Consider the following 20,930-nt stretch of genomic DNA (forward strand, 5'->3'; position numbering starts at 1 on the left):
ATAATACATTAATTACGTAAGACGCGCTATTAAAATATTTATAGAATACCTTTTCTCCGTAAAGAAATTGTTTTGAAAGTGAAATCGAAACTAAAAGTCAAATTGAAAATGCCGCGTAGTTATCGAGTCTCATGGCGGCGAGGAGGGGAAATGAAACGTCTTCAGCCAATCAAGCGCGTCTCTTTCAGTGGTGAGTTAATAGCCATGGTAGGAGAACACTTGCTTCTACAGTGCGCGCTTTTTTTCTTCGTCTATTTGACCTGTGTGTGTATTTATTTCGCGAGGGCTCTTTCCTCCTCGCCAGAGACACAGGGATATTGCGTGACGACATCCGATAATCCGATCGAATCTCCAGATCTTCACGTCGCCAGCGAAGTGGGTAAGTGAAATCGCTAGACGTATTATGGTCTATCTGCCGGTCATCCACTGTGCAAAATTTTTTTTTCGCGATTCGTTTCGAAAATCGCAAAATATTGTAAGGCGATCGGACGAGAAATATACAGGTGTGCAAGTCGACAGGATCGCTAAGCGATAATTTTGCGATCGCTATCGGGCTCGTATATATGCATCGTGCAACAGGTGAGTCGATTTGAAACTCATCGTGCAAAAAAAGGCGAAAAATAATGGCGAATAGAATGGGCGGTAAGAAGGTAAAAAGGAGGCAGGACGAAAATATTGCGTTTGAAAAAGTCAAATGATCGTTGTTTGACGAGAGAATCCCCGACTGTCGTTTCGCCGGTGATTACAGGAGATAAGGTAAATTTATAAGTGGATTTTTTGTCTCGGTCTTCCTCGACGAATTTTCCAATTTCCCTTTCGTCGAATTTCTCGACCTTGAGCAAAAGGATTCGCTGATATCTGTTTATTATATTGCCTATTATTCAAAGTATGTGTTTGTGTATACATGTTACATATGTATTTGATAATTTCTCGAGGTATTTCTTTGTCCTTTGTGTAACTATTATAATATACCTACTGTGTCTTTGTGTGGCGAAATTTTTCCGACAGATTAAAATTAATTTTTAAATAAATGTTACTTTGTTTCAAAATTGAATACGAAAAATATTGTCGCTTTTATTCTATTTTTTTAATTTTATTTTTTTTTATTTTTTTATAGTTTATAATTCATTTTATGACTCATTACTTGCATGATGTTTGATTGCAAAAATTTAATTTAATGTTTAGATTTTTGATCTACTTTATGTATTGCGTATATTTTATACATACAAAATAAAATTTATTTTGTTTTGCAATCATTTATTTTATTTATATAGTGTTTCTGTTTGAAAATATATTTTACATAAAATAGAAACTGATGATTCTAATTTTAGTAGATCACACAGTAAGATAAATTTTTAATTTATAATACGAAATAAAACAATTTTAAAGGTCAATTAAAATCTTATGCCATGATAAAATAATAAATTTGTATGATTCATTAATTATGAAACGTTAGAATAAGTTTTTCACTGTTATTTTACTTTGTAATAACATATTTTATTTATGCAATATTTTTTGTAAAGCAGATACATATTCTGCTTGTTTATATTTTTTAATTTTTTTGTGTTTTAATTTTAATAAATGAATTTAAAGCTGATAAATCAGTTAGCAGTAGAAGAAACCTTGATATTTCATGTATTTATTCTCAAATATTGCTAATCAATATCATATATTATATATAATATTGATTAGCAATATTTGAGAATAAATACATGAAATATCAAGGTTTCTTCTACTGATAACTGATATTCTTGCTTATAATTATTGTTGACAAAGATACATTATTAAAAGATCAATTATTAAATAAAAAATAAAATTTATTATTATGAGTATAGGGTTTAATGAGAATCATTGTACTTTATGTGAGTTATTTTTTTGATAGCTCATCTCTTTAATTCCTTTTTTAAAAAAAATCTTTAAAAAAGAAAGTGGTCATTCTAATATTATACTATGCTATTTAGCATAAAAATATTACGTAATAATAATATAATATAAAAATGTAAAATAAAGAAATTTGTGGGCATGTTCCGATATACACTCAGTATTGAAGAGCTATAGTTTACGTTACATATATTATATATTTTCAGTACTTGGCAGTAATATTGGAACATGCCCTGTAAAAGATATAAATGTTTAGCGCATCTAGACACAGTTCAAAATTTTTAGCAGTCTGTTGAACCAAGACACGTATGGTGATATCAACTAGAAGAATGTCGAAACGACCACTGGGGCCAGTGGATCAATGGCTGGCTAAGGAAGGTTACTTCAGAAAGCCCACTCCCAGAGATCCAACCTGCTTATTCAGAGCAATCAGCGAACAAGTGTATCACACTCAACATTATCATTTGCGAGTGAGAAAAGAATGTACAGATTTCATGAGGAAAAAAAGGCACTTGTTTAGTGATGTAAGTTTTTTATTTAAGTCTAAATATTTAAATCTAAGTATTATCTATTTCATGCAGTATTGTTCTTCTATTGAAAAAAAATTAGGATATCTTTTTTCCTTCCCTTCTAGAGTATGACAACATCATTTGATTATTATCTGAAAGAAATGCAGTGCTTCACATCATGGGGAGGACCAACTGAGATTCGTGCAATGTCTATGCTTTATAAAAGAGACGTAGTCATATTTGTTGGCGAGAAGCAGATATGCGATAATTTTACGAATTATAATTTCAAAAAAGGCCTTATATTGTTATGTCACACAGAACCGAAACAATACGAGCCTGTTTACCCGATGGCTTTTGTCCAATCGGCTGCTTACTGTCAATGTATGTAGGCATTTTCTATTGACATGTTATGGCAAGAGTTTTTTTTTCTTTAAATTGTTTTTTCAAATAATATTTCTTTTTTCTTTATAGCTATTGTTTATGAAGTTGTATATAAATACATGTACCAAATGCCTAACATAAAGACTGTTGCGGATAAAATGCTGCATAATCGAAATACTGCAATTAGACATGACAAATTTTTTCAGAAGGGAAATTTTGATATTAGAGAGTAAGTCACTTAATTATATATTAATTTCAATGTGTATTATGATTGCAATCTGAATATTGAATATTAAAAAGTAAATTATTAATATAAATAGTAAAGTATAAATTATTATTTTTTTCGAATGAAATATCTTTATATTTAGACAATTGATTGAAGATTTATATAAAAAAGTCAATGAACATAATGATAGTTCGGATGAAATGCAATCTGACTGGAAGGGAGGACCACCTATTCCTTATAAAGTTGCTAAAGCGCTAGCTCCTGATTATTATCGCAACATAGAATTGGACATATGGCATGAATTGAAACGAGGTAATATATATATATATATATATATATATATATATATATATATAAAGATCATAAAATATATGAGAAAAACTCATAATATTTTTTTATACTCTTGAATGCACACAAAAGCAGAATATTTGAAAATAAAATTATTTGTATACAGAGGTAAAATCCGCAGGCTGGAACAGGTACAATAGTAATGAGCTTCAAGTCGGTGGCGAATGTTTGATAGAAATCAATATAAATGATCTAGAACAATGTGACAGAAATAATAACAAAAAATTGCTCGCTAATTCGTCAGATTGTGGTGTTAGCGAAAGTAACATTGAGAGTAGTAAGCAGCAGAAATTGAAGCAGGGGTCTCTGGGGCTTCAGGGTTATATACAAGAAATGCCTACAAATAAAGAACCAGTTCTAGTCTTCATCAAAGATCTTGGAGAAAAAAAGTTAGTGCCATACGATGCTCTGAAACCACTACCTGTAGTGAGGAAAAATAAGCAGAGAAATTGGGTGACAGTCAATAGAAACCATACAGTTAATTCGGATTCAAGTTAGTTTATTTAATCATTTATTCTGATATCTGTATATAGCAAATTGATCTTTATTTTTGTATCTTATTAGATCGACGATGGAAAAAATACAACTCATTCTCACGAAAGAAGAAAGATGCCATAAGTGTGGCACATGGAACAAGTAATACAAATAAAAATATATTAACAAATAATGATGATAATAATAATAATGTTGATAGTGATAATATCAACGATATCAATAAATCTAGAATTGACGAGCAGAATGACGAACTTTCGTAAGTATTTTGATTGCAATATATAAAATTACAACATATAAAAAATATAACAGTATAAAAAAAGAAAAATAATTATATAATAAAGTATAAAATAATTGTATAGTATAAAATATATATTGCATTTAAAAAATGTAATTTAAATTCTTTTATATCTTATAATTAAATTTGCTTACAGTACAATAGATCGATGCCAAACAGAAAATCAGTCTGTAGAAGATTGTTGTAATCGTGCGACAAATGTAAGCGAGATTTTAACATTGTGTTCAAAAATATGAAAATGCTTTTTCTTTATTTTTTATCTATATCTCATTCATAGGTGGAAGCTAATAATTTACCTGCGGTGATTGCCCATTCACAATCCACATTGCCAAACAGTGAATCGCAGAAAGTAGAAGAAGAGCATAAAAAAACAGTATATAGAAAGGTGAACAATACTCCAAGAAACAAAACTGAAAGATTTAATTATCGTCGTAATAGTCTTCAGAATTCATGCTCAAAATTAAAAGCGTTGGATGAAAATTATTGTTCACCTTGCAATAGTAAGTACTCTCAAGACTCTTGGTGTTTCACAGATATAATTTTTAATTGTAAAGTGAAAAATCGTATTTTTCTCTTGCGCATTATACATCGAAATAAATTAATTTCTTACGTGTCATCATGCAATAGTGTAGATTAATACAATATTTCAAACATTCTTACGATTCATAAATTATTAAAAAAAGCAAAGTTACAAATCTTCTGACATGAAAGTTTGATCATTTGCTAAAGTCTATTTACATTTGGAAAGAATTGTTAAAATAGGCCTTAAAATTTGCCTGTAGGAAAGATGTATTGAAATATATATATTATATATATTTTTTACACTCTTATTTTCAAAAAAGTAACTTGAATTTTTGAGGTCATGTGACAGTAGATTTTCGATTGGTAAAAACTGTGAAAATACGGCAGATAATTAAGAATTTATTAAACTCAAAATTATCAATAAACAAACTTTTTGTTTCACAATTACAATTTATTCATTAGAAAATATATAAAATAGGATTTTTTCTAGAAAAACTGGTATTTTCACAAAGTTTACTAATTTTTAGATAATTTTAAACTTTGTTTTCTTTCATATTTTAGAGTATTTTAGACCAATTTCATACTTATCAATTTGTAAAACAAACATTAAATAATTGGCGATCGACGCTACCGCTACAATATTGACATATTATATCGATATATTATTGATACTATTGAATATAGAGAATTTTAATTAGTTTTTTTGCAAAGTTCATCGAAATCTTTAGCTTTCTGCCAGCCAATAACTGAAATTATATTAATTCCAGGTAACCAACAAATCAATATGGGTGGCAATCCAAATGTATCTTATGTTATCACCGATAATGGCAGTACATATCCCGTTTATTCATATGTACCAGGAAATTTCGGAGAACATAATCAAATGGATCGTACGTATTATATTACGAAAGAAAATATAGTTGCGATCATATTAACTTATATACACGTATATATGTATAATATTAGTTACGTATCCGCATCACTAATCATATCTTTTCACGAATAATACTTCGTTTTTTTCCCCAGATACATTCGCAACTAATTTCTTTTATAATCTGCATCTACTACACTTGGAGGTATTGTAGTAACATATTGATAGAAAAAAATGTCCTGTAATTTATCATACATTAAAACTAATGCATTTTTTTACAGGACAATTTTCGTTTAAATCCTACTTATTATGGACCTATGATGTATGGACCAGGTCATCATGGTGTGCAATCATCTGAAAATGCTCATATGAATAGTAATTTATAAACAGCTGTATTAAAATTAATATTGTAATACTGTCATTAATAATGTCATTAATAAATTTGTCTAGATGTGCCATGTGCACAAGACGAGATGGACCATTTTGTTAATGGGATGCAGAATTGTTCGTTAACATATAACGAAGGAACAGGTGCTAATGATGAAGCTTCCAGCACTTCACATTGGAGCATGAATGGTGCACAAAATACAGGCCAGCCAAAACAAGGATCAAAAAGTTTGAGTGGAAAAGAGCCTTCATATCAAGTTGTGCAGAAAGGAAAACAGCCTGGAACTGCTAAAGGTAATAACAAAATTATAGATTTAAATTTCAGGTTTTCTCTTTAGGATAATTGAGTTCATTTTCTAAAAGAAATGTTTTAGATCTATCAGATTTAATCTTTACTGATTTGCATTCTCGAGAAAGTATAAAATATATACACGGGATGTTTTAAGTAATCAAAAATTCTTTGACAAATGCTTAGTGAGAATATTGATGCTTTCTAAAATAGATGCTCTTAAACTTTAAAAATATATACCAATTATTTTAAGATGAAAATAGGTCATGTAAAAATGAGTTTGAAAACTTTCTGCTTAAATTATAAACATTTTTTCATTGCGATAAAGTTTTATTAAACGTTTTTGTGGCAATTTTATAAAAATGTGATGAACATTTTTCTTAATTAAGGGTCAGCTGTTCTACTTTTTGATTAGTTTTATCCGACAGATCTTTGTTTCTTTTTGAGAATTTATCTAAAAATATTACAGAAATATACTACCTGTCGGGTAAAATTTACCAAGATGTTAGAACAAATTTCCGATATTAAAAAATTTACAGTTATTACATTATTGTCAATAATGTTAGTATCAAATAATATAAATCATATGTGTATATTTAAAGTGTTTTTACAAAATTTTTTGGAAAAAATTTATAAACACACTTGGGAAGAATGTATGACACTATTACTCATATGATCTTTTTTTATCTTTAGAATAAAAAGAATAAGCCTCTAAAGTTTTAGCTATTTTGAAATCAGTATAATTCTTACAATTAGTCAATAATTGTTACAAAAATACTATGCATGTCATACTTTTTTCAATTTTTTAAAATTCTTCTCAATAATACAATACAAAGAATAAAAGTGAAATTATATACAGTCAAAAAATTAAAAAAGTTCGCGAATGAAAAGTTATAAATAGTAAATAGAAAACTTATACAAAACCTAAATATATTAATTTATGTCCCTGTCGATGAGAAATCTCAATATTTTATCCGAAAAATTGTGATCAGATAATTTGAATAAATTCCTTCACGTTGATGTCTTTCAAAACACAAAGCAGATATCAGTGATGAAGAAAACAGTTAGAATTTAAAATTAAAATCCATCTAGAAAATATCGGAAAAGTGATAAATTCAAAAAATACATTGAATTTACAAAAATTCAGTATGTAACATTAATAAAAGTTAAAGTTTACCAGAGGTATAACCCAAACCAACGAAAGAACGAGACAAGAAGAAAAGATTAACACTTGGCACTTATATAGAATAACGATAGCGAATTGTTAACTGTTAACATATTTGTTTTGATTTGTATTACTTGTATAATTTCATTGGTTAATTTCTTCAACACTATGTGCGAGATCGAGATATCAATCTTTGGTAAGATTTAATTATTTTACTTCTAAATTACTTTTATTTTTAATTGCATATATTTGTATTGTATATCTTTCCATTTTAATACTTAATTGTTTATCAAGATATTTATTTATTATCATAATCTTTTCTTTTTCTTTTACCAATTCTATTTTCTAGATTATTCTTCGAGTATTTTCTAGATTATTCCGATTTTAATTTTAAATAATTCTTGGTTTTTCTTTGTTTTTAATTATTGAACTTTATATTTTGAAAAATACGTGACACATGAAAATACCTCTTCTTTAATTTTAACTATAAGTACTTGAAACTTAGGTATTTCTAAAACGATCAACAATTAATACATTGAGGTCGTGTATTTTTTCAATTTTTTAAATTGTTTATATATATATATATATATATATAAAACTTTATTTTTATTTTGTATATTGAGATAGATCTTAAAAAGGGTGTTGAAAAGACTTGAAATGTTATATATTATTTTTGTAATAATTATAAAATAATTATATGCCAACATCTGCAAATCGGTTTTAATCAGTTTTTTATTATTTAAGGAATAAACTATATTACAGTTTTATTTTATATTTATTTAAGTTCTTTATATTTTTTATTTTTTATTCTAAATTAATTTTGTGTACTATATTTTCATTTTTCTACGCATGCATTAAACAATTGTGAATACGAATGGCATTGAAAAAAAGTTTTACAATCGCGAAACTTAGGAGTATCACATTGATACTCATTTTCACATTACACGTACCTTTCTTCATATAATGTAATCTTCGAGATGGTTGATTTGAACTTCTCAGTTTTGCGAATGTCTTCGAGGATGACATGGATTAAAAAATACTTATTTATTTCCCAAACAGGCATGGGCAATAGGGCACGAAATCGTCAGCAAAATCGAGGCTCGACGTATTCGACGCAGCAGCACATGGGTCAGCATTATGGCGGGACTTCGGTGAATACATACGATACGCGTAGAGACAACACACACGTGGTACAGCATAATCGATCTTGGGATCCGATGTTGCATCAGGTAGCACCGAATACTTCTTCAAACGCTTACGGATCACCGCAATATGCTCCATCACCGGGCGCATTCTCCTCTCCGATGCCTTATCACGAACTCTCGTCGCATTATCCAACAAATGATGGTATTTTGAATGCTTCACCATACTACCCACCAGGAAACGGTAACTATGTACCGGTACCACCGTATTTACCGCCGCCTCAGCACGTCGACACAGCCGAGAATGCAACTGTATCGTCATATCCGCAACATCTTTACTCGCCAACTGAAAATCTTTACCCACAAAGTCATCCACAAACTACAGGCCAACCGATGCTATATTCTCAGCCCATGATGTATCCTCAGCCAATGCAGTACCATCCTCTTCTCCCACCCGTCCAAGAACAGTGGAATCCAATGTTAGGAGCACAGCCATATGTACAATGCGCAGCTTCTGCTCCGGTTCCGCCACAAGCGCAAATCGCCGAGCCGTCCTCTAATGGACAATGTACCACTACTCCGAAAGATTCGCTTTAAATCATACGTGATATAGAGATCGAAGACTGAAAACTAACTATAAGATTCAACTTTACTGCAGTAACAAGTGAGAGTAACACTTAAAGCCATTAATCACATAGTTTATTTACTCGAAAGAGAGATTTTGAAGACTGAGAGTATAACTATAAGACACAAAATTTATTGCAGTAAAATTTAAAAATAACTATAGATTAAAATTAACTATTGTAAGCAGTAATTTTGAAGTATTTATAGAGATTCAGATTAATTATTCTAAAAAAATAAGAGCAAAATGTGAAGCAAAATTGCTTGCGATTCCTCATTCTAATGTCATCGTCAGAAGCCAAACAAGATCGTTCACTGTGATTTTCTGTAATTACCGTCTCGTATACAAAACTTTATATGATATACAAAACATATATTTAAAATATGAAGATATTCTCTTTTTACGAATTATGTACATGGGCGAATTTAACCGCTAATAGATTAACCTGTAAAAAAAGTGTCAGCTTATAATTAATAGCTTAACATATTATTAGAAAGAGATCAGCAATTGAAAAATTTAAACATCTTTTGAGACATGACATTCAGACTTATTAAGAAAAACAAAACTGAAAATTTCACGCAGCTCAACATTCTTTAACATATATAGACAATATATTTAACATTTTATTCATAAAAGAAAATCCACGCATACAATAAAATATGGCAGATTTGTCATAATAAAATTCTGCTTTTCTCTTCCTTGTACAACTATTACATTAGTGTTATTTGTCGATACTTTAAATCACTCAAAAAAAAAATATGTTACTGTTATTCATTATGATTATTCTATATTATAAATGTTTTTCATATTATAAGTAAGATATCGCGACAAATATCGTATCTTGTTAGAACACGATAGTTATTAATCCTTATTGGGATTATGAATAAACTATTATTATTATCAAATCATTATTATAGTTATTATATAATTATTTCGAAAATTTAATAAGCAGAATATTCGGGCCTAAATATATAATCTTTAGAATAAGTCTTTAAGTCTATATAAGTTTAAGATCTTGTATAATCTGTTAGTAATATTAAGTTTACTAAAGTTCCTTACAACATTTATACAATTTTTACTTAAGATTAACCTTTATACAATTTTTGCTAAATCTTTGCGAATAAATGATACAAATTAATCGTCTTCCATTGTTACATTCTTCTATTCGTTCGTGAAATAAATAAAAAAAAGCAGGTAATTTGAAATATTAATAATTTTCATACATTTTAATATACACAATTTTAATTTTATATACTTTCTACATTATCTATTATCTAAGCATGAATTAGTATTATTTTTTCGTTCAAAATTAAAATATCTCATTGTCAGTAAAGTCGAAATTTGTATAAATTTAACGAAAGGAACAAATTGCCGAGCGAGATTCATTGAATCTTAGACTGTCAACAATTGAATCTCGCTACGATGACGACGCAACTATTGAGAGAATTATCGTGTTATATTGCAATCGACAAATGAACCGTGTGACCTCGTCAATACAGACATTAGTAATATTATCTGAAATTTCTGTAAGTAATAAGTATTTCAAAGAGATTACGTAATGCATCAGAACGCTCACTCCGATTAATCTTATCAGAGAAGGAAATGTTACAAAAATGTATTCTTTTTTTCCAAATTTTATTAATTGAAGTAATTTACTTACAGAAGCTAATTTGTGGCGGATGACTGTCATCGTCATGTTTACACCCTTACTACACATATAATAAAAATATTATATAATAAAGAGATCGATATCACTTTTTAATGACACAGATTACGAGAAACGTGAAGATCATCTCGTGTTATCGTAAAAAAGAATCTATGTTAATGATTGTTAAATCATTAAAAGTTCAAAGGATAAATTATACAAGATGACAAAGCTTTCATTATTTTCTCGCATATCTACTATCTATAAAGTGATATTACAACTCTAAAGTGTTTATTAGTTGTTCAAAGATTTGTCTTTATAATATAATATATTGATTATAAATATATAATTATAATATATATAAAATTGTATTTTATATTTTTTACAAATAATATTTTATTGAGATATATTATATATTTGTATTATATATAATACGTATTATTATATATAATACATCGACATTAAAATTTATCAGTTTTCTTGAAAGAATACATATCATTTGCACTTTTGTAGTTTCTAGTTTAAAATTTGGACATTTTGATGCAACGTACGTCGATTTTCTCTTTTCTATACTTTATTCACACTCACATAATTGAAGTTAATTAAAATCACGATCGAGTGTCTCTTTAATTCCATAATTAAAGAGACAGATTTACTTAAATTTCGATTAATCAGTATTTATAAAATTAGTTCTATAAATTTGGACGCAGAATCGCTTATTATTTGATTTGATGAACTCATTAATTATAATAATTATAATAATAAATAAACATAATTATTTATATATTCAAGCATCAAAGATTATATTTTTAATATAAATTATTTTCATATATTTAATGCACATTTCTTTTTTGAAAATATCATTATTTAGTTTAGAACAATAAAAAAGAAATTAAAAAAATAATAAGAAATCTATTTAATATTAGATTATATTGATAGAAGTTAATGTGCATTCAATAAAATGTATATCAACGATTAATAGTATAATGTATACTATTAGAAATGTATTTAAATTTGTAGATTTATGTGTAAATATATTTGATAGGTACGCTATCGAAACAAAGAGATACTCCAGTTAGTTAATATAAAATGTAACAAATTCAGCGATTAATTGTTAAACGAAACCGAATATTTTTTTTATATGTAGGTATATTTCACAGAAATTCTAATATCGAACCATACAATAATCTTCCCCATGCATATATGTGAAAAGAACAAGATTACTCGAGATAAATAATAGTTCTTAAAAACGTATATATAGTTGGATAAACTAGATAGTTAGGTAAACTCATCGTTACAGAGCTTGATTTTGATTCTTAAATCGCCGGTAAACTCTCTACATTCGTATATATCGTACAAGCTAATGCTAAGAGGCACCCTAAGAGCTGAGATTTCACAAAAAGTAATGAAGAAAAGGTCCAGTGTGATACACGAAGCTTATTGTTAAACTATTTACACGTATATTACACTTGATCTTCGCTATATACAATCGAAAATCTCAGGAGGACACATTACTGATAATTAAAAAAAAATAAAATAAGTGGAATGGAAGTAGTCCTACGTTTCTTTATAACGCACAGCTTTGATTAACATAAGAGGTGCAACTTACAAGAAAATATTTATAGCGACTAATTATACTCTCGTGCTATTATGAGGTTTGTTCGCGTCGCATGCTCCAACTTGCTCCTTTTTATTTCAATGCGCTCGTATTAGTCTAATTCGAGGAGCGCACCAATACGAGCGTATTGGAGTAAGAAGGAGCATGTTGGGGCATGCGACGCGAACAAACCTATGATGTCGACAAATCTATTTGGCATTAGAGAGAGGCCGGGGAATCTCTTTATGAATTTCATGTATATTTTGTAGTACATACTATTATTTATTGCAGTATTTCCGCGTTTCATTCTAGGGTTGAATGTCCCATGTGTTTCTACGGGAGAAAATCTTATTCCTCATTGCACACATAATTTTACATAATGAAACTTGCTGTATTATACTGGTGTAATTACCGTTGGTGTCTCGTCAAGTGGGGTAAACTCTGTAGACGTAGTGCATCGATCAATCGTATATAATCTATCTGTACACTCACAACACAGTTCAAATACACAATAATATTAACATATTTAATATTGGACTGATAGAAACGAGGAGGAGGAGGGGAAAGAGAAGAGCAGGATAAAAAATGGCAAGGAAAAATTTCCACCCGATAACGAACAATTGTCTCTTTGATCGCTTTTAAAGCGATATAGAAAGAACGTATATAATCTGCTGATAGTATTGGTTTGTTGTCGATAATTAACCAACGTTAAGCGGTATAGAGTTTAACGATCGGTTAAAAAAATTATCGTGGATAATTTATGCGAAGGAGAAAAAATAGATAACGCTGCGACGCGTTTCTCAGAAATTTTATTTTCGCATAATCCATGAAAAAGAGAAATCATTTCACCATAATTCTCATATATTCCATTTCATTCAGTCACTATTTATATACGATAAAAGTATTACAGTAATTTGCTATGTACGAATTAATCTTTATAGCCACTTTCATATCAGATCTGAATCGTAGGCTCGTTATACTATAAAACCCCGGATGTCAGCTCTGATTTGAAAACAACTTCTTTCTCTTCTCTCTATATAAGTCCATATTAAATATATTTTACAATAATATTATCATTGTACATGAACAACGTATGCTCTACACCTTGCGTTGCTTATCGCTAATTAACCAGCGCAAAAGGATAATTTTCATTATGCTTTGATGGAATAAAATTTAAAATATTATGCATATATATATATAATATATATATAATATATATGTATAAAATGTGTATAGTATTACACATATACTATAAATATGTTCACTAATGAAAAGAAAACTGGTTAGATTAACTTTACACAAGTCGACATTCGCATTAAAAAGTAATAATAACATGGAAGAGAGAATAGCAAGATGACTCGAACAGCAAAGATTTAAAAGACAACATTTAAAACTCATCTAAACGAAAGCATGAAAATTTTAGAGATCAAGTTGCACTGACGAAACTTAAAGCTAAAACAATACACGATTTTGTGGTTGTCTCTTCCTACATTATTATTACTTGATATACATACATACATATATATATGTATATATATATATACACATACATATACATACATATATACATATATATATCTATGTATATATATATATGATATATATAATATAGGTAGAGATAAATTGAGTTAATTTCAATTTAGCTCTAATTTACGCCAGTACAATAGATTCTACGTTTTTGTAAACATCTTTATCATGTAAAATAAAAACAAAACTTTAAATGCGCTGATTGAAGCAACGATCGACAAGAAGGTGTTAATTAGTTAAAATAGACGAGGGGGACTGGATTTGTGTGACCCCAATATGTGCGCCGCCTTGGTACCTCCTATAGTAAAACAAATTTCTTGTTAATAATTTTTTTGTAACTTTATTATAGAAATAAACTATTTCGGAAAGAAATCGCGTCTGATGAAAAATAACAATGGAACAAATGAATTACTTACATAAAAGTAGTGGTAAAACAGGCGAAGGGAGGTTATTCCTTATTTTCCTCGGTAGTAACAGTGTTGGAGGGATTTTGGGAATCCGATGAGGATAAAGGTGGCGCTTCTGCCGCTGTGTCCGTCGCATCTTGACTCGAGTCCGAGCTGTCCTTTACCTCCTCTTGCTTCTTTTCTTCGCTGGGAGAGGTGCTCTTAGCTTCATCCAAGTTCTCAGCCTCCACCGTTACCTTCTCGTCCTTGGAATTGGTCTCGGACGTTTTCTCAGCGTCTTTACTGTCTTTACTGTCCACGGCCTCCGCATTTTTGTCTTCATTCTGTATCGCCTTGCTGTCCTTCTCATCCTTTCCCTCGTCTTTCTCCTCGTCTACTTCCATCTTTGTAGATTCCTCTTCCGTGTGCTTTTCGCTTTTGTTGTTGGACGTTTCTTCATCGGTGTTGTTTTCATTGTTCTTCTCTTGTCTCTTGGGACGGCCACGTCCGCGTGCACCGCCGCCCTTCGTCGATGTTTCCCTCTTCTCCTTTTTGGGGGGCGATGGCACTGGCGTAGTTGTCGAAGTTAGGCCTCTGGCTGAACTGCGGGTGCGTCTTCTGCCTTCCACTTCACCGACTGGACCGGACTTGTTCATGCCCTATAATAATTCATTCAAATGAAGATAATTGCAAGATATAATATTAATTTCATTTCGCATTTACACACATGTTAACGATTATCCAAGCAGCAAACTGACGTCATTAAACATCAAAACGATGTATGCTTGCTACCTGGATATATATTTAATCCTAATTAACACGTATAGAATCAATTTTCTATGGTAAATACATGTTCTTTCGAAGCTCCTTCTCTTATTCCAGAGAAAGATATACAAAGCAATTTGTAATTGGCGCCTACGCCAGCGATTGGATCCCCGCTGTGAGAGGACGCTCGTTTCCCTCCACGTTGCCCCCTCTCCAGCCGATCGACTCCCCACTCCGGACGCTCGATGCACTCACGTAGGCAGCAGGCAGAGTCGGCGACGGAGAGGCTATAAAACGGAGGGAAATAAACGGGGGAGGAGCGCGGAAGGGGACGAGGACCTTGACCATCGAGACCTCGACGGAGATTTTGGATAAATACAATAAGAGCCGGCCTCTTGATCCGATGGATATATACGATGAGACTAGATTTTTCCCATTTCAGAATACCTCGCGATTCCTCGCGAGACGCACCTTTAAAATCGCCTCGCCTTCTTGGGCGGTCCTTTCCAGAGTAGAGAGTCTCTTGGTGCCGCTTCGTTTGTTTTTCGTCGGGGTCGGTTTCTCCTCCGTCGACTGTTCCTGCAAAATCACCAGAGTTTCCTGTATATTCGCTTGCTTCTTCATACGCCTGGACGTTACAACGCACAAACACACACACCCATACACGCATACATGATTCATATATGTTACGTGTGTGTATGTGTGTGTATATATATATATATATATATACATACACACACGTATGTATGTATATATATATATATATATACCTATACACGGAGAAAAGCCTGTTACGCAGTCGCGCGCGTCTCGAGATTATTCTAGAGTTAAGAGAGTCGGCTGAGGAACGCGAACGAGGCACCGATATAATTACGACGCCCGCGTTGATAAGATTATCAACAGGGAGGGGAGCGTTGAACCGGGAGCCCTCGCTTCACGTTTTCCCGTTCAAGTTTCCCGCCATTTTGCTCGTCCGCCTCGTTTCCGACGTCTACGCCTCGCGCGCGACTCCCACCGGCCGGCGACGACGAGGACGACGTCTCGCCGTCCGGGACGCGGACCGGCGACCACCATTAACGCCAGCCGCGTGACCGCGGCTACGTTCCTGGCGCGACGCCGCCGACGATTTCCCGCCTTTTTGCGCGCGAGGCCGCCGATCATACGGCGTGCCAGCGAGAGAGACGGACAGATGGAAGAAGCGAGGCGCATTCGCGAAACGGCGTATTCGGGTGCTCGCGCGAGGTAGGGAACGTATCCACCATGTTTGCCGACGACGCGAGATACGAGGATATGCGTCGAAGTGCGTGCGTACGTACGTATGTACATACGGCGCAGCTAAGGAAGGGAGATCCTCCGGGCGGCCGGTGACCGCGGCGCCGTCACATGTGGTCGAGCGACCTGGTGGATCGTTTCCGGGGGCCGACGACGACGACGTCGACGTCGCCCGGATGGGGAATCCGCGCTTAACGTCGGAGCGTCGCCGCGGTAGAGGAGGAGAAGGGGCCGGGAGGGGGTAGGGGAGGGTTGCCTCCGCCGCACACACGCCGCGTTCACGGCATGAAAACTCGGCTTGACGAAGACGTTCCTGACGTGCCCGCCGGTATGTCCGCTTACCTTGGACGTATCCTCGACGTTGTTGTCGTTCTTCGTCTCCGTCTTGGCGTCGGACATCTCTTCGCGTGCGAATCACTCAAAAACACTGGGAAATCCACGGTTCCACGGCGAGAATTCGCGCAACGCCCGGTCGCACTGTTTATACGATGAAGAAAGATGGCGGTTAGCGTGGGTCACGTGACACCTCGTCAAACCTCAGAGCGGGAGTTCGTCGCGCCGCCCGGCGCCGCCGAGGGGAACTACGCGCGTAGCGACATACGCGGGATCGAAAATTCTTTTCCTTCTTTTCCTAAGACTTGTGCTTTTTTTTTTTTTTCTTTATTTTCCTCCGCATTTTTATTTATTACTGAGAAAAAGATCGCTTTATCGGTACGTCAGCAATTAGGTGATGCGATGTACTATGTATATGTATCGTGCGAAATTTAAGTAAAACGACGCGAGTTATGTAGGATTATCTGATGTTTTAAAAATCCCATCAACTGGCTCTCTCTTTTTTCTGCAATAATTAAAAATACAAGTATTGCGGGAGTAAAAAAAATATATTATATTATATATTATATAATATATAATGTATAATATATAATATAATTACATATGTAATTATATAAATTATATGATTATATATAATATATATAATTATATTTATATAATTATAATTATTGTGTTTGTAATATTAATCGCAGAAAAATTAATATCGGCACAATTTTGTAACAAGTCAAACTCTTTGACGAAGATGCCGATTAATCTGTTGAATTTTTCAGTTTTTACATCAGTTTTAGAAGCGATAATTTCGAAAATTGTATTAAATTAATGCACGCGCGCACTTACCTGATTTAAAAATTATTTTTACATGTATATTTGTGTATTGTGCAGTCACAAACACATTTAGTCGATAATTGAAATTATATGAAATTAAGATTTTTTAAAAATTATATATGCTGCTTTTAAACGGAGATAAAATTTTCTTTTATGTTTGTTTAAACGAGAGTTCATTATAGAAAAATACGTATTATTATATATATAAAAATTGTACATTACATATATTATGTATGCAGCACAAATAAAATAATAAAAATGTGCAAAATACGCTTAAAGTCTAAATAAAAGAAAAAGATAAATATGTAACATTTTTCTAATAATTGACATATCTGATACCATATCAAATTCTTACATGCATAATATGTATATCTTACATTTGTAATTTTACCTTCTCACAAAGATGAAAATTAGAAAGTATATGCCATGATTTCTTAAAGTGTCCTTTATCTTCGATTTAATAAAATTAGTGAGTAGGCATTCTTCGAAACCAGAACCTTGCTCTGAAATCATCGCTGCATGTCAGAAAAGCAGGAGCAGTTGGTGAATGCACAATTAATCTCACAGGACCGTTATGACCCAAAGATAACAGCTGCTTTCTAGATGCGTTACGAGAATTCCAGGCGCACAATGAAGTCGTGGCTTCGTCGGGAAACATTACGTAATCCTCTGTATGATTAAAGATAGCCTGTGCTTTGTGTTCCTGTTTACCTGTTAAAAGAAAAATACATAGTTGCACATAATATTTATCGTGTAATATTGTAACGTTAACGTGGCATACCACACCAAATATATATTCCACGTATGTCTGTAACCCTTTATAAATTTTTACCTGTAGTTCCAGCACCTGTATACGCTATTAAACATCTGCTAGTAGACAATTCCCACAACTTTATAAGGGAATCTTTTCCTGAAGACAGTAAATACTGGAAAATTCAAAATTACATGATTACTCGGTACAACAATTCGGAAATGTATATATAAATATGCAAATATTTTCTCTGCAATTTTTACATCATATCTAAAATTCTGCGCAACGTTACTTGCACATCAGAATTTACTTATACCTTGCCGTTCCTAGTGAAGGTCACCGAGCACACTTCGTAACCGTCGTGCGCTTTCACAAAGGTGTTTATACATCGATTCGACACACCGTCCCAGAGTTTGATGCTACCATCCTTTCCAGCCGATGCATAAGTTTTTGCATCTGGTGAGTACTTGATGCTCGTTATCCCGGCTGTATGCTGGTGACTCGGAATGCTACACACAAAGCACTGAGCAGTATTCACATCGTACAACCTAACTACTGGATGATTAGTTCCGACTATGAGGAAATCTCCAGTGGGATGAAAGGAGAGACAACGTATTTGATCGGCATCCGTAATGGTCCTGAATGCCTTCTTGACACTAGCTTTACTAAAATCGAACAGTTTTACGGAGAAGTCACGACTACCGGACACAAGTATAGGTTCCCTGGGATGAAATTCCAAACATGTCACTTCCTCCAAATGATCGTACAATGTCCTTATGACAGGATGACCTCCGGTCTGATCTCCGGGGGCCATCTCATCCGGCGCAGACTTGGCAAGCATTCTGTCTACGTCTAAGATTTTGATGGAAGCATCCACAGAACCGGTGGCTATCAGCTGCCCATCTGCCGAGAAGGCTCCTGCCCTGCAATTTCCTTTATGAGACGTGACGTACGCGGTTTCATACTGTGCCGGCTCCGGGGCCTGTGTCTGGGTCTCCGTCTCAAATTCCAAGTCCAAACCAGGTCCTAAAGTATTATCGAAGCTCGACGCGAACGTGGACATATTGTTGCTGTTATCCTTCTTGGAGCGATCCGGTTCGTGGGTGGCGCCAATCAACATTAAATGGAGCAATCGATCCGAGGGTGGACACGGGGGTTCCGCTTGTATCATGTTGGACAGTTGCACGGCTAACGTCTGATGACCATCGTAGAACAACTGACTGAAATATTCAACGTAACTTACTCAACCCATTTGCTAACGCTTTTGCTATCAGTCGTCGAAGAAATTATCATTGCAAATCAAAATATCGCGACACCGGATGTAAAATTAATGTAAAAATGACAACTGACATTACTGACGAAGATGCTGAAAATTGAACCGCGTGCTAAGGGACGATTATACGCAACCTGATCATCAGCCTGTAGAGCAGCTCTCTGCTCTTTATCATGTTCTTCGGGTCCACCTCGGGTTCCTTCATCGCACCCTGGCTCGCCGCCTGGTTTCCCGATGGCGACTGAATGTTGCCGGTTTTTTAAAACTGTCGGGAGAAAGAAAACCGCAAACCGCACCTCATCAATCGATGAGCTCCCGGCCCCTTTTTGCAGGTTATGTCGCGTTGTTGTCAGTGCTCCACTCGATCACGTATTCGTCATCTTCCCCCTCTCTCGCCGCGCGATTTCATTGGCGCGTTCCAGCGGCGGCGGCCAATCGGCGCGCGCCGTTGACAGCGGCAGCTCCACGTGACAGCGTCACGTGACACACTTCGCGAAAAATGTCAGAATGGCCGAGACGGACGACGAGCCGAGGGGGTTGAGCGGAATCAACCCCGAATGCGAGGTTAAACGTCGTAAAATTGACGCGTCAAAATCAAAAAACGTTCTACGAAATAAGGCTTTTCTCACGTTGACCAAGAAGAAGGGCAGGGATATCGTCGTAAATAATAAAACTCCCTTCAAGGTATCTCGCTTCCTCCATAATCATAACCTTCAAGATGCGTTGCGTTCATAACAAGATAACTTTTGACAAACAGATCGAGATATGTATATGTATATATATAGTTTGATTGAGCTTTCACGACGTACTCGAGAATCTAGAAGAATCCCTTGGAAGAGACTCTTCTAAAGAGACGAAAGAAAAAATCATCTCTTGTACATATTTGTCATTCGAGACAAATACATGTAATTCGCTTTGAAACTTTGTTAACTTTCCTGAAATATTGACATTTTGAAGGTACAATTGTACAAGTGCGAGAAACTTTTGGATAAAGGCGCATCAGAGCTGATCATTCATGGTCTTGGAGCTACTGTGTTTAAAGCAGTCAACTTGGCATTGCAATTAAAGGAAATTCATCATGGAACCTTAGATCTTGATATAAAAACTTCTACCATAGAGCTATGTGGTATTTATTTTTTTTCTTGTGTACATTTATGCGAAAATTGACACAGAGTTTTAATTACGTTTATTATTTGCAGATAAAATAAAGACACAAACAAACAACAACACAGACTCTGAAAGAAAGAGACAGACCTCTGGTATACATATACGTGTTTTTAGAAAATTGCCATTTGCTACACTGAGATCTATGCAAGCAAAGACAAACTGATTCCGACTCTATAAAACTATGCATTTGAGTTTAAATTATACTATACACATATTGCTATATCCTAATTTACTATAACGATACAGCAAGTGCAAA

General features: G+C 33.5%; 4 protein-coding genes across 8 annotated transcripts; 2 read left to right on the top strand and 2 right to left on the bottom strand.

Moving 5' to 3' along the window:
• The first annotated feature begins 172 nt into the window (after nucleotides 1-172).
• On the top strand, nucleotides 173-11,144 carry LOC114928339 (uncharacterized). Of its 4 annotated transcripts, none has more exons than XM_029299456.2 (14): nucleotides 173-379; nucleotides 2,167-2,405; nucleotides 2,516-2,771; nucleotides 2,862-3,000; nucleotides 3,140-3,309; nucleotides 3,452-3,838; nucleotides 3,910-4,096; nucleotides 4,272-4,335; nucleotides 4,413-4,635; nucleotides 5,425-5,547; nucleotides 5,684-5,733; nucleotides 5,810-5,870; nucleotides 5,979-6,209; nucleotides 8,429-11,144. In XM_029299456.2, exons 2-14 carry the CDS (start codon nucleotides 2,190-2,192, stop codon nucleotides 9,106-9,108), a joined length of 2,787 nt encoding a protein of 928 aa, XP_029155289.1. In that variant the 5' UTR covers nucleotides 173-379; nucleotides 2,167-2,189; the 3' UTR covers nucleotides 9,109-11,144. The 4 variants fall into 4 exon arrangements, with proteins under 4 accessions (XP_029155289.1, XP_029155287.1, XP_029155286.1 ...); XM_029299454.2 differs by having other exon boundaries at nucleotides 2,170-2,405; nucleotides 5,810-5,903; XM_029299453.2 differs by having other exon boundaries at nucleotides 174-379; nucleotides 5,810-5,903.
• Nucleotides 11,145-13,168: 2,024 nt separating this feature from the next.
• LOC114928313 (uncharacterized) lies at nucleotides 13,169-16,829 on the bottom strand. Its single transcript, XM_029299417.2, has 4 exons — nucleotides 16,668-16,829; nucleotides 15,525-15,632; nucleotides 14,319-14,947; nucleotides 13,169-14,200 (listed from the first exon to the last, which is right to left on the bottom strand). Exons 1-3 carry the CDS (start codon nucleotides 16,722-16,724, stop codon nucleotides 14,351-14,353), a joined length of 762 nt encoding a protein of 253 aa, XP_029155250.1. The 5' UTR covers nucleotides 16,725-16,829; the 3' UTR covers nucleotides 13,169-14,200; nucleotides 14,319-14,350.
• A 91-nt stretch (nucleotides 16,830-16,920) lies between these two features.
• On the bottom strand, nucleotides 16,921-19,862 carry CstF50 (cleavage stimulation factor subunit 1 Cst50). 2 transcript variants are annotated; one of them, XR_014926537.1, is made up of 5 exons: nucleotides 19,642-19,862; nucleotides 18,551-19,454; nucleotides 18,316-18,409; nucleotides 17,875-18,194; nucleotides 16,921-17,163 (listed from the first exon to the last, which is right to left on the bottom strand). XR_014926537.1 is itself a non-coding variant. In XM_029299415.2 (4 exons), the coding sequence occupies exons 1-4, from the start codon at nucleotides 19,710-19,712 to the stop codon at nucleotides 17,950-17,952; spliced, it is 1,314 nt and encodes a 437-aa protein (XP_029155248.1). In that variant the 5' UTR covers nucleotides 19,713-19,862; the 3' UTR covers nucleotides 17,782-17,949. The 2 variants fall into 2 exon arrangements, 1 of the variants encoding a protein (XP_029155248.1); XM_029299415.2 differs by lacking the exon at nucleotides 16,921-17,163 and having other exon boundaries at nucleotides 17,782-18,194.
• Nucleotides 19,863-19,984: 122 nt separating this feature from the next.
• Nucleotides 19,985-20,837, top strand: Rpp20 (ribonuclease P protein subunit p20). The gene is made up of 3 exons (XM_029299418.2): nucleotides 19,985-20,191; nucleotides 20,465-20,633; nucleotides 20,707-20,837. The coding sequence occupies exons 1-3, from the start codon at nucleotides 20,015-20,017 to the stop codon at nucleotides 20,835-20,837; spliced, it is 477 nt and encodes a 158-aa protein (XP_029155251.1). The 5' UTR covers nucleotides 19,985-20,014.
• The last annotated feature ends 93 nt before the right edge of the window (nucleotides 20,838-20,930 follow it).

The sequence above is a fragment of the Nylanderia fulva genome, unplaced genomic scaffold (assembly GCF_048542155.1).
Source record: "Nylanderia fulva isolate GAGA-0341 unplaced genomic scaffold, ASM4854215v1 Scaffold1, whole genome shotgun sequence".
Taxonomy (NCBI): Eukaryota; Metazoa; Arthropoda; class Insecta; order Hymenoptera; family Formicidae; genus Nylanderia; species Nylanderia fulva.